The sequence below is a fragment of the Callorhinus ursinus genome, unplaced genomic scaffold (assembly GCF_003265705.2).
Source record: "Callorhinus ursinus isolate GAN/ISIS: 27379988/994484 unplaced genomic scaffold, GSC_fseal_2.0 scaffold20, whole genome shotgun sequence".
NCBI classification, from domain to species: domain Eukaryota; kingdom Metazoa; phylum Chordata; class Mammalia; order Carnivora; family Otariidae; genus Callorhinus; species Callorhinus ursinus.
In genome coordinates this window covers 26,858,331-26,870,652 of record NW_027397082.1, presented here as the reverse complement: position 1 = coordinate 26,870,652, position 12,322 = coordinate 26,858,331, and the positions used below count along the sequence as shown (strand labels likewise).

Here is a 12,322-nt window from a genome sequence, read left to right as displayed (position 1 = left end):
GGGGGTGGGGGGGGGGAGGCGTGCTCTTAAAGTTTTACAAACCTGTTCGTGGAAGCCTATTATTAACCATACCAATAAATATCTTGTGTTGGAATCTCCCAACAGGTTTTTCAAGAAGAATTTGGAATAATTAAATCCTACAATTTAAAGCCAGGTGGTGATAAAATTCCAGTTACCAATCAAAATAGGAAAGGTAAGTAGACACCATTTCTTAATTGAAATGCATGAATATTTACCATTTACTTTTACTGTTTAACGGATGTAAAATTGCTTTCCAGAATATGTGCAGCTTTATATTGACTTTCTTCTCAACAAATCCATCTATAAGCAATTTGCTGCATTTTATTATGGATTTCATAGTGTGTGTGCTTCAAATGCCCTGATGGTGAGTTTAAAACTAAATTATGCTTTCAATTAGATCTTGTAATACTATAATATTGACAGATAAGTCCTTGAATAGATAAGCTTCTAAAATAGAAAATATTTTTTACTTTTTAAAGGTAGAGCTAGAAGTAAAAATAGCTTTCTCATCTCAGCCTTAATTCTGTAATGGGAGAAAAGACCAGCCAACTCCCTTTTTCTTTCCTTGGGCTCTGTCTTATACTATGTCTTTTGGGGCTTTAAGAAATTTCCTTAAGAGTAGATGAAGAGATCCCATAGGCTCAAGGTCTTAATACTGAGGGACTAATCACAGAAAACAGAGTTAACAGGTAAGCTCCAGGGCCGAAGCCACAACTTCTGATTAAGGAACATATTTCTAACTTCTTCCTGCTGCAACTCTGAGTTACCTTTTACCCATAGGAAGTAGTTTGTCCTCAGAGTCATGATGAACTCTGGTTGGTTTGACATGTCTTAGCCAGGTGAAGGTGGGTCAGTGCCATTTAGAACACCATGTCTGAGAAAAGTCAGTCTTCTCAAGAAGCCCTGCTCTCCCCCAGCTACGCAGGGGGCGCTAGTCATGCCACGTGTATCTCCCCTCAGTTTTAGTATGTGCGTTTGGAGTAAGGTCTTCCATTTGAGTTATTGTTATAGGAGAGAACTGGTTTTAAGGTAACCTCTGTCACGTATTTGTTGTTAAAAGCACCTCTGAAAAAGGAGCACTTATATTGAGCTCTAACTGGGTTTTGTCTGTGATGACACACTGCTCCTTGTGGGGGTGGAGGGAGGGAAAATAAGAATTAAATGGCACAGCATGGTCTCTATTCTTAAGTTTTAATCTCTTTAGGTGAGGGACAACTTATGTAGGTGAAAAAACCAGTGAACTACACGAGGCAGATATAATCAAGTACCCAAACTCTACAGTGCCCCTGGGAGGTGTGTGGTCTATTGGAAGGAGGCTGGAATAAGCTAAGAGAGTTTCAAGCAGGCCTGAGGGGGCGGGGAAGAGTTGTCATTTGAATTCATGCTTAGTCATCTGCTTGTTTTTCTGGCAAACTGCTAATTACTATTTGCAAAGGGGAGAGCCTAATAGTTTGACAAGATTTATAAATTTTCAGGAGCAAAAATATCTTAACCTCAGTAGAAAACTAAAAATGGAGATTTTTCCTTAATAAAAATGGCTTGGTTTACTATAAAGAAGTCATATGTTTTGTAATTTGATTCAGTGAAGATAGTTCCAATTTCATTTTTTTATTCATCACTTTTTATTATCATTTTTGGAAAATAACTATTGGCAGCTGCTTCGTCCAGAAGAGGTTGAAATTCTGGTCTGTGGAAGTCCCGAACTGGACATGCATGCTCTGCAGAGAAGTACTCAGTATGAGGGCTACGCAAAAACAGACTTAACTATAAGGTTAGCGCATTCTACTTCTGAGCGTCAGCTTGCCGGAGAGGGGATGAAAGAGAGTGTAACTTATTTGTATCATTTACAATCTTTGAATCAAGTAAGTTAGCTGAAATATTGTAGAGTTCCACACTGCCTTATTTTATCTTTAGAAAGTAATGTGAGAATATTAAATATGAAATCACTTAGCAGTTCCCTTGGGAGAAAGTGATATAAATAAGGTTCTACAAAAGTATAGAGATTTGTTTTTAAATCTTTTTTTAGAGAGAGAGCATGTGAGCTGGCGGGGGGTGGGGCAGTGGTAGAAGAGAGAACCTTAAGCAAGCTCCCCACCCAGTGTAGAGCCCAACACGGGGCTCGATCTCATGACCCTGAGATCATGACCTGAGCCAAAATCAAGAGTCAGATACTTACCCTACTGAGCCATCCAGGTGCCCCAAGATTTTACTTTTTTAAAAAATGACTTGGGGGGCGCCTGGGTGGCTCAGTCATTAAGGGTCAGCCTTCAGCTCAGGTCATGATCCCAGGGTCCTGGAATCAAGCCCCACATCGGGCTCCCTGCTCAGCGGGAAGCCTGCTTCTCCCTCTCCCACTCCCCCTGCTTGTGTTCCCTCTCTCGCTGTATCTCTCTCTGTCAAATAAATAAAATAAAATCTTAAAAAAAAATGACTTGGGTTCTAGAATTTCGGGGATGCTATACTTATAAATAGCATTTTACTAGCACTGTGCTGAAAAAAAATAAGGCTTGTAAATTATAGAGGAGAAAAATGGCTTTTGTACTATCTACTGTTGGACTACTTTTATAATTCTATAAAGATGTTACTTTTGGGGTGCCTGGGTGGCTCAGTTGGTTAAGCGTCTGACTCTTGATTTCAGCTCAGGTCTTAATCTCAGGGTCTTGAGCTCAAGCCCCGCATTGGGTTCCATGCTGGGCATGGAGCCTACTTAAAAAAAAAAAAGTTACTTTCATAATAATGTTAGTCAAAAATCTAACTCGTATATAGAAGCTTGTCGTTCCTTAACTTCACATTAAGGGCTATTATGTATGTTTAAGGGAAGTTTTTTCCTTAGAGCTTACTTTATGTTACTTTATTCTGATCTGCAGGATTTTTGACAAGACATTTTATATAAATTTCCTTTGGTGTTCTTTAGATATTTTTGGGATGTTGTGCTTGGATTTCCTCTTGATCTTCAAAAGAAGTTGCTACATTTTACTACAGGAAGTGACAGAGTACCTGTAGGAGGAATGGCTGACTTGAACTTTAAAATCTCAAAGAATGAAACTTCTACTAACTGGTAAATTTCCAGATTGTAATTTTATTTTTAATCTGTAGGTTTTGCTAATAATAATATGTTTGGAGTTAAAGGATTCTTTCAATCAGAAGTCATTTTTGTAGAAAAAAAATTTTGGGAGTAAATATAACCTTGAAATGAGAGAGAGTATGCATTAAAGTTCTCTCTTCATTTTTGAGACTTACCAATACCAATAATTCCTTTCTATCAACTTTTTACTTTGCTAAGTCAACTGCTTTGTAGTCTCTTTTAGAATCTAGCTGGCTTTTAGTTGTACATTGTATAATGTTCATTTTTATTTAAAGGTGTTTTTTATTAAAAATATTAAGGTGAGTTTTTTGGCTTGTATTATAGTTAGTACAAGAAATCCTGTAGTAGTAGTCCTCTTTTTTTTTTAATCTAGTGCGCTTTGCATACGAAAGTAATAATGATGGCTTTGAATGATGGCTTTGTTTTCTAATATTATTGATGGGTTGATGCTGATCTACTTGTTTTCCCAAACACCTTATAATATCTAGAGCTGATTTGAGTAGATGCTGCTTTTATTAGAATCATTTTTTTCTCCCACCCAATATATTCCCTGAGCTTTGTCAGCTCTTCCTTTCATTTTAGACCTGGACTCTGTCCTTTCCTTTCCCACGGCCACCACCCTGATGTAGTTGTTTTTAGCTTCATTCCTAGCTTATTGAAATAGCCTTCTTCCTGGTCTACTTGCTCACATTCTTCCCTTTTTAATTATTTTATCTTATTAAATTCATTTTCCTTAACACTGCTTTGCTTATGGTATTTCCTTGGGCCATAATAGCTTTACTGCTGCTCTCCTTCAGTTTAAGTTCTAGACTCTAGAGCCTGTCCAATAAAGCTCTACAGTCCTCTCCCCAAGATTACATAGCAGGGCGCCTGAGTGGCTCAGTTGGTTAAACGACTGCCTCCGGCTCAGGTTATGATCCCGGAGTCCTGGGATCGAGTCCCACATCGGGCTCCCCCTTCTCTGTGGGGAGCCTGCTTCTCCCTCTGCCTCTGCCTGCCACTCCCCCCTGCTTTGTGCTCACTCTTTTTCTCTCTCTCTGTGTCAAATAAATAAAATCTTAAAAAAAAAAAGATTACATAGCAGTTTTCCTTTCTTGTCATGCTTTAGTCAACAGGCTATTTTGCTGTTCCTTAGACACATTTTGTCCTTTCCTTTTTCATACTTTTAAGTGGTTCTCCCAACACATGACATTCACTTGCTGTCTCTCTACTCAAGAAAGTTCTACCCCTCCTCAAAGACCCAGTTTCACATCAACTTCTTCTGTAAAGCCAAAAATCATCATTCCTTTGATTCACTCCTCAAATATTTTATAGAAATCCTATGTCACTTAGCATCTTGCACCTTTATCTTAGTCATTTTGCCCCTCAGGGCAGAGGCCATGCCTTATACATCTTTGTATTCTTCAAATAGCCACACACATATTAGGTGCTCAGCAAATGTTTCTTGAATGAATATTTCAGTCAACATCAACATTATATTAAAATACAGAACAAATATTTATATACATATATATATAATTAAGAAATGTCTAAATAAGATTTACATTGAAAGACCTAAAATGAAAAAAAATTCAAAAGAAGCTTTTTTTTAAGGTTATAGTCTTATTTACTTAACAGAAATTAGTTTTTCAAAATATTGATTAACAAAAATACTGTCAACTTAAAAAGAGTAACCTGAGGGGTGCCTGAGTGGCTCAGTTGGTTAAACGCCCAGCTCTTGATTTTGGCTCAGGTCTTGATCTCAGTGTCATGAGTTCAAGCCCCACATTGGGCTCCACACCCAGTGTGGAGCCTACCTTAAGAATAAGTAAGTAAGTAAATAAATAAATAAATAAAAAGGATAATGTGAGTAATTTAATTTAATACAAAAGTGATATTACACCTAAACTTTTCCTATTGTTATTTCAGGGATTATTTTGTAAGCACATGTGGTTTAGGCATGAATCTTCCACAACTCTAGGATTTGCAGTAGGACATTCACGTAGATTAAATATAGTTGTCCATCAAAGATGTGTACATCACCATTGTAGATCCACTAGATTTTTGTTAAATAAGAATGTTAAATTTTTACATGGTAACAGTATTGGTGTGAGGTAAGGCTGATGTGGGTTTGAGTAATGGGTCTACAACTTTACCAGCTCTGTGGCGTCGAACAGATTACTTAACCTGTATGTTCCCATGCTTAGTTTCCCTCATCAGTAAAATGAGGATAACAAAAACCACTCTTTAAGTTGCTTTGAGGCTTAAATTAAACACTGCATATAAAAACACTTAGCACAGTGCTTATCATAGACCAAGCACTCAGTAAATGCAAACTGATTGTAATGATTTTAAATCTTTTAAAACAGAGGGCTGTCAAAGTTTAGTTTCTGATCCTACAAACTTGTTTGAAAATGTTCTTTTCTCTGGCACATTCCCCATTTTTATTCACTGACTTCTCCGATGGCTGTTTTGATGCTGCAGAGGTCCTCAAGTCTGCAGGATGAAGGAAGGACCTAGGAAAAGGGCAGCAATCTAGAGTGCAGATAGACAGTGTCATCAGGGAGAGGCTCGGGCTGGTCCAAAAGGTGCAGAGGATGGATGCCGCGTGTGCCTGAGGGCAGCGGCACTGAGAGCACGGGCGTCAAATATCCAGGAATGTTCTTTTTATTATTTTTGGACAGTCAAGACTGAAATAATAATAACAGTTGTATTATCCACTATTCTGCCGGATGTTTTATGCGCATAGCTCTTTAAATCTTTTAAACAACCCACTTGGATAGTTCACCCTGCTGTGGTGACAAGGACACTGAGACGTGGAGACATGAAGCCAGTCGAACAAGATCCCACGGCCAGTAAGTTGGGGAGCCAGCATTCAAATTCAGATCTGCCTCCAACAGTGATGCCTCTAGGATGCAGGTTTCACAAGAGCACAGGGACATTGACCGGCTGGTCTGTAAACCCAGCCCGGGTGTCTAGAACAACGGTGCCGATACATAGTAGTAGGTGCTCTGTAAGTATCTGTTCAGTGAAGGAATTAAGGAGTCGCCTCTTGGCATAGCGATGTTTGATAGTAGCTTTGCACTGATCCAGTATGTATTTTGAGACTTAGTATCTCTAAAAAGAAATTTTTTCCCCTAGGTTGCCTGTGGCCCACACCTGCTTCAATCAACTTTGCCTTCCCCCCTACAAGAGCAAAAAGGACCTAAAACAGAAATTGATCATTGGAATTTCAAATTCAGAAGGTTTTGGACTTGAGTAACCTAGAAGACTTGAAATATATTTTATATGTAGCATTTACTTCCCTCTTATTGTGCCTTTAACCTTTTCATGTCTCTGTCTCACAGCACCTTGACAAAGCTCACTAACTTTAAAATACTGATTTTTTTTAAATCAAATATGAAATATGTTCAGTGGGGGAGGCATGATTTTCTAAAAACACAGAAATTGCTTGAGGAAAAGACCAGATGGCAGAGACAGATGTGGGTCCAGCCATTCCTTTTTATAGCACTTTATGATTCTCCATAGGTCCTTTCTCACCAGTGCTCCACTGGGAAAGCAAAGCACAGTGAAGAAAGCGCCGACCGCGTAGTGGCGCCCGGTGGGGCCCGGTGGGGCCCGGTGGGGCCCGATTGGGCCCCGGGGGCAGACACATGCACAGCTCCATTCTCGTTCGTGTAAGGCATGTAGCCATATTTTCATATAGAGGTAAACAACAACAGTATAAATGCTGTTTACAGGGTTTGTTTGTTTGTTTGTTTTTTTGATATACTGGCTTTGGTCCTCTAAGATTCTTTTCAACTGTTGCTGAAAAGCATGTAAATAACTACATAATAGCCTGAGAATAATGGGATTTTGATAGTGCCATTTATTGCTAAAAGATTTATTTTTACAAAGTAAATTCAGGGTTTTAGATGTGTATACAGCTTTTACAAATCAATAAAGATGATTGTACAAGAGTGTTAACTATTTTCAGACTAATTGGATTTGAGGTTCTGTTCTTTTAAGTAATGTTAGTCTGCATGCACATTGGCAGTAAACTAATTACTTTGAGTATTCTGTAATATTTGTATAATGATCATTTCTTCTTAAGGGTCAGGACATTAGAGGGGAAATCAGATCTAACTAATTGTTAATAAATTAAGTCAATTACAAGCACAAAAGAACTGTTTTTATATATAATTTGATTGATGTACAAGGCTTATTTCTAATATTTTTTGATTACCAGTTGTACTGACACACTAATTTTGGGGAAAGGCTAGGATAAGATATTTGACAAAAGTGAATACAATAATAACATCTGTGTCAAAATGATGTAGCTTGGTGTAAAAATAAAGTTCAACATTTTGGCCAAAATGTTTGTATTTCACTGGATTCTGAATGTAGTAAATTCAAAAGTACCCTTTTTGGAGTTTCTCAACAAGTAGCATGTAAAAAGAAACTACATTTTAAGTCAGACTGTAAATGGTTTTCTTTTTATTTACAGCAAATGAAGCAGTTTTATTGGCATGTTACAAATATTTCCAAATCAAGACTTCTCTATTATACTTTGATAGCTTTCCTTCAGGAAACTCTGAAGATACATTTGCAATAATAATGAAGCCAGCATTTAGTACCAGCATATGGTTCACAGGCAAATAATACTGTCCCCCAGTTTTTTCTTAGTTACACTGTTTTCTTACTGCTATGCTTCCTACACCCAACCAGCAGAATTCTTTTCGGGTGGAGGAACGAATCAACTCGTTCTCCTGTAGGGCTGGGGCCAATTTGCGAATCTCCTTCGTTTACTGTTCCTCTTGCGAAGGAAGTGACTCTGCTTTTCCACTGGGTGTACTATGTAAAGGATTTTTCTTCTTAAGAATCTTGGAAAAGCCTAAGAGAGTTAAAGGCATGTTGGTTTTGTTTGGTTTGCTCTGTTTCTTATCCATCTGCAAATAAAACTGCTTCTCTGTTAGACTGCTTGGACTAGAACGTAGGTTTTTACTTACTAATAAGCACAAAAGAATCACGTATAAGAAATCAGATTTAAGTGTTTTAAATAAAACAGAGTTTTATTTGGTAGAGATGGAAAAATTGTGTTGGCTTGGTCTGCATGTTTAATGATGTGCTTGTTTATCGATAGCTCTGTCACTTTTAAATAAGTACACAAGCAAGCCAAATTTTTAAATGACAAAGTCCATAAGGAACTAGAAAATTATTGTTGTCTGTTGTTATTAAGTTGAAATTTATAACCATTTATCACTTAATTACACATTGCCTTTATTTATTTATGTTGGTTTTGGTTTACAGTGTAATAATACCTCATTTTCTAAAAAAAAAACAAAACCACTATTGTCCTATTTCTTAATTTAAATAGCTAGAAAATTCATGTAGTTGCTTTTTTAAATATAATCTGTTAAGGAAGTCTTGATTTTTATATCTGCCACAGTAAATTAAAGCATTGTGCAGTATTTATCAGTATTTACAAAATGTCCTGTCCTTTTTAAATCTTTGCTTAATCATATTTTTGTCTGTATGATCAAAAGTTTTTAACAGTCTGTCTTTTTTGTACAAATCTGTATTGTATTAAGTTCATTTCTGGATAAAATTTTTCAAATATTAAAGTTATACAATCAGTCAGGCTTCAGCTCAATTTTTTAACATTAGGCAATTCATTAAAACCGTAAGTTTAAAATATCTTATGAAAGCAAACTGTTCTCTTCTTTACACTGTCTCTTAAACTAGTGCTTAGGAAAAAATACATAGAGCTTCAAAAGATATGTGTTGATGTTGACACCAAATAAAATCAACTTCTTTCACATTCTTTTCTGTATGAAATAATGTCTATCCAGTGTCTGGATGGTCACAAACCATTCTGTCAGATGAACGTTAGCACGTCATGGAAGCCACCCAGAAAGGAACCAAGTATGACATTTCATTGGCCAACTTCAGATCTTAAGTATTCCTCCCCAAAACCATTAGTTTGGCCTTCCTCCCCTTGCCCACATCTCCTATGCTTAAGGAAAAGAAAGAGGAGATTATGAGAATGTAGGGGAGAATGTCATGAGTGATTCATGGAAGAAGAGAGCTGACTGATTTCATGGAAGATAGGCAGCTAGGAGGGAGGGAAGAAGACCAGGGTGGGTTTTCCCAGTGGCAAATACACGATCAGATGGCAAATTCACCCAGATGGCCACACAGCCTTTGGTCCGGTGTGGTGGTTACGAACAGCGCTTTGGAGCCAGACTGCCTGGGTTTGGGTCCGCTCTTCACTAGTTGTGTTTGGCCAGTTACTTATTCTCCCCCGGCCTCAATTACCACGTGAAAATAATTTGTAAATGGCAATAACAAAGCTCCCTATCTTGTAGGTGGGCTTGTAGGAGAATTAAATGAGTCGATGTATGTAAAGCACTCACTCACGTGGCATATGGCAAACAATATGATGGGTGCAAGAGGCAGCATGTGCTATTGTGATGACGTCTTAAAACCACGGCTTCTGCAGCCTTCTGGAGGTTTTTGACTATCAGACACTGGGGACAACCACAGGTAAAGAACTCAAAGTGTTTCTGAGGCATTAAAAATGTGTTAGGAGAATATTTCTTCTTCTAGAAACAGTGCTTTAGAATTTATCCTTGTAGATGTCTCACTAGGCAAGGGGTATTTTTTTTTTTGCATCAGTTTCTCTGTATTCTATTTTTTCATTTAAATTCAATTAACATATAGTGTATTATTGGTTTCAGAGGTAGAGGTCAGTGATTCATCAGTCTTCTGTAATGCCCAGTGCTCACGACCTTACGTGTCCTCTTTAATGCCCACCTCCCCCCCTCCAGCAACCCCCAGTTGATTAAATCTCTTACAGTTTTTCTCCCTCTCTGATTTCGTCTTGTTTTATTTTTCCCTCCCATCTCCTATGACCTTGTGCCTTGTTTCTTAAATTCCACATGAGTGAGATCATATGATAATTGTCTTTCTGTGATTGAGTTATTTCGCTTAGCATAATACTCTCTAGTTCCATCCACGTCATTGCAAATGGCAAGATTTCATTTTTGATGGCTGAGTAATACTCCATTGTATGTATACCACCACATCTTCCTTATCCATTCATCTGTCGTTGGACATCTCGGCTCTTGCCACAGTTTGGCTATTGTGGACCTTGCTGCTGTAAACATCGGAGTGCAGGTTCCCCTTTGGATCCCTACATTTATATCTTTGGGGTAAATAGTAGTGCAATTGCTGGATCGTATGGTAACTCTATCTTCAACTTTTCGAGGAACCTCCATACTGTTTTCCAGAGTGGCCGCACCAGCTTGCATTCCCACCAACAGTGTAAGAAGGTCCCCTCTTTGATACTCTCTTTTAGATGGTTCTAGTCTTCAGTTCTTGAAGTACTAATTCTTGTATTTCTCTCTTTTTTTTATAAAGATTTAAATTTTTTTAAGATTTTATTTATCCATGAGAGACAGAGAGAGAGAGGCAGAGGCAGTGGGAGAAGCAGGCTCCCTGAGGAGCAGGGACCCCAATGCAGGACTCGATCCCAGGACCCTGGGATTATGACCTGAGCCGAAGGCAGACGCTTAACCAACTGAGCCACTCGGGTGCCCCTAATGCTTGTATTTCTTCATCTGCTGGATCTCATAGTGATTTGTTTCCTTGTGTGATTTGTGATTTTGTATTTTTGTATGTTCTGTTTACTTTCAGGTTCTGAATCGTGCAAGTGCCCTAGCAGAGTAGTTCCATGTTGTTCTCAGCCAAGGCCCTCCAGCTTTCCCACACCAATTTTTATATTAACTTCTTGGACTTCTTTTCCACTTGTGTAAATGTGGACCCCCTCACCTGTAGTGGGTTTATGAGTAGAATTTTTCTATCCCCTTTTCATAGACATAGCAACCCTTTTATTTTTATTTTTTTAAAGATTTTATTTCTATTTGTCAGAGAGAGAGCGCACAGGCAGGGGGAGTAGCAGGCTGAGGGAGAAGCAGACTCCCCGCCAAGCAGGAAACCTGATGTGTGACTCAATCCCAGGACCCTGGGATCACGACCTGAGCCGAAGGCAGATGCTTAACTGACTGAGCTACTCAGGCATTCCCATAGCAACCCTTTTAAACTCTAGGCTTTATGAAGTGGCCTGAGCCATGTCTGCTGAACTCATGTTCACTGAAATCCCTTACAGGTCTCATCACCCCCATGAGTCACCTAATCCTGCTTACTACTTTCAGCTTTTCATTTCTTCCTCGTTTCCTATAATTTCCCTTGCTTTCAATCTTTGACATTTATATTTTAAGATTTCTGTAGATATGTTCCAAAATTTATAAAATTCTAGTGTAGTCAATGGCTTCTTCCATTTCAGCTCGGCCTGTACAAGCATGGCCCTTGGTTCTTTTTACCCCATCCAATTTGTGAAACTTCGAAATATATTGCTTCCTGTAGATTATTTGCACCGAGGCTTATTAATTTATTAACTTAATACTTTTTTTTTTAAGTAGGCTCCATGCCCAGCGTGGAGCGCAACACAGGGCTTGAACTCAGGACCCCAACATAAAGACCTCAGCTGAGATGAAGAGTCAGATGCTTAACCGACTGAGCCACTCAGGTGCCCCGATAATTTAACACTTTTTTAGTAATTGACTATTGTATCAGCTAGAGGCTGATGTTTAGCTCCATACACCACTTGTTTATTCTTTACAAACATAAGAAGCAGATCTGATTCTGACTACTTTTGAAGCATTAAAATGTGTATGTGTATTATAACAAGGAAACACATCCAGGGTTTTCACAGCAATTATACAACTCAATGTTTTCATGCCATTTAGATATTCTAACTGAACCCATGGGTAGACAGACAATAGGAGCATTAATCCCCATTGAGTTTAGCTGCTGGGTTTTCCCAGTGCAATTTCCCCAGCAAGTGCAATTGCTGGATCGTATGGTAGCTCTATCTTCAACTTTTCGAGGAACACAACTTGGTTTTTTCCATGTGCACACATACCCACACATACCCCCACACACACACACGTGCAAATCACAATAGAAAAAATCTAGAATTATTTCAGAATTTCTCAAGGAGCGCCGTCTTGTGCTGTGTTTCCACTCATATATAGGCCACCTCTCAATAGGCCTTCCTTGCTTGTCTCTGTCACTGGCAATCTTACTCTCCTGATTGACTTGGCTTGTAAATGGTGGTCTCATTTCAAATTTTCCTTCTCTTCAACCTCCTATCAGCAAGCTTCATCTTTATGATGTTTGTCCGATCTGACCCTT

The 12,322-nt window shown here is 38.5% G+C and overlaps 1 protein-coding gene across 1 annotated transcript in view; it reads left to right on the top strand.

The window, feature by feature from the left end:
* HECTD2 (HECT domain E3 ubiquitin protein ligase 2) overlaps window positions 1-8,720 on the top strand; it is a 58,727-nt gene extending 50,007 nt beyond the window's left edge. The window contains exons 16-20 of the mRNA XM_025881084.2: window positions 106-193; window positions 279-385; window positions 1,677-1,792; window positions 2,936-3,079; window positions 6,227-8,720. Coding sequence (XP_025736869.1) covers window positions 106-193; window positions 279-385; window positions 1,677-1,792; window positions 2,936-3,079; window positions 6,227-6,347 — 576 coding nt within the window. The 3' untranslated portion in view covers window positions 6,348-8,720. The remainder of the gene's footprint in view (window positions 1-105; window positions 194-278; window positions 386-1,676; window positions 1,793-2,935; window positions 3,080-6,226) is intronic.
* The last annotated feature ends 3,602 nt before the right edge of the window (window positions 8,721-12,322 follow it).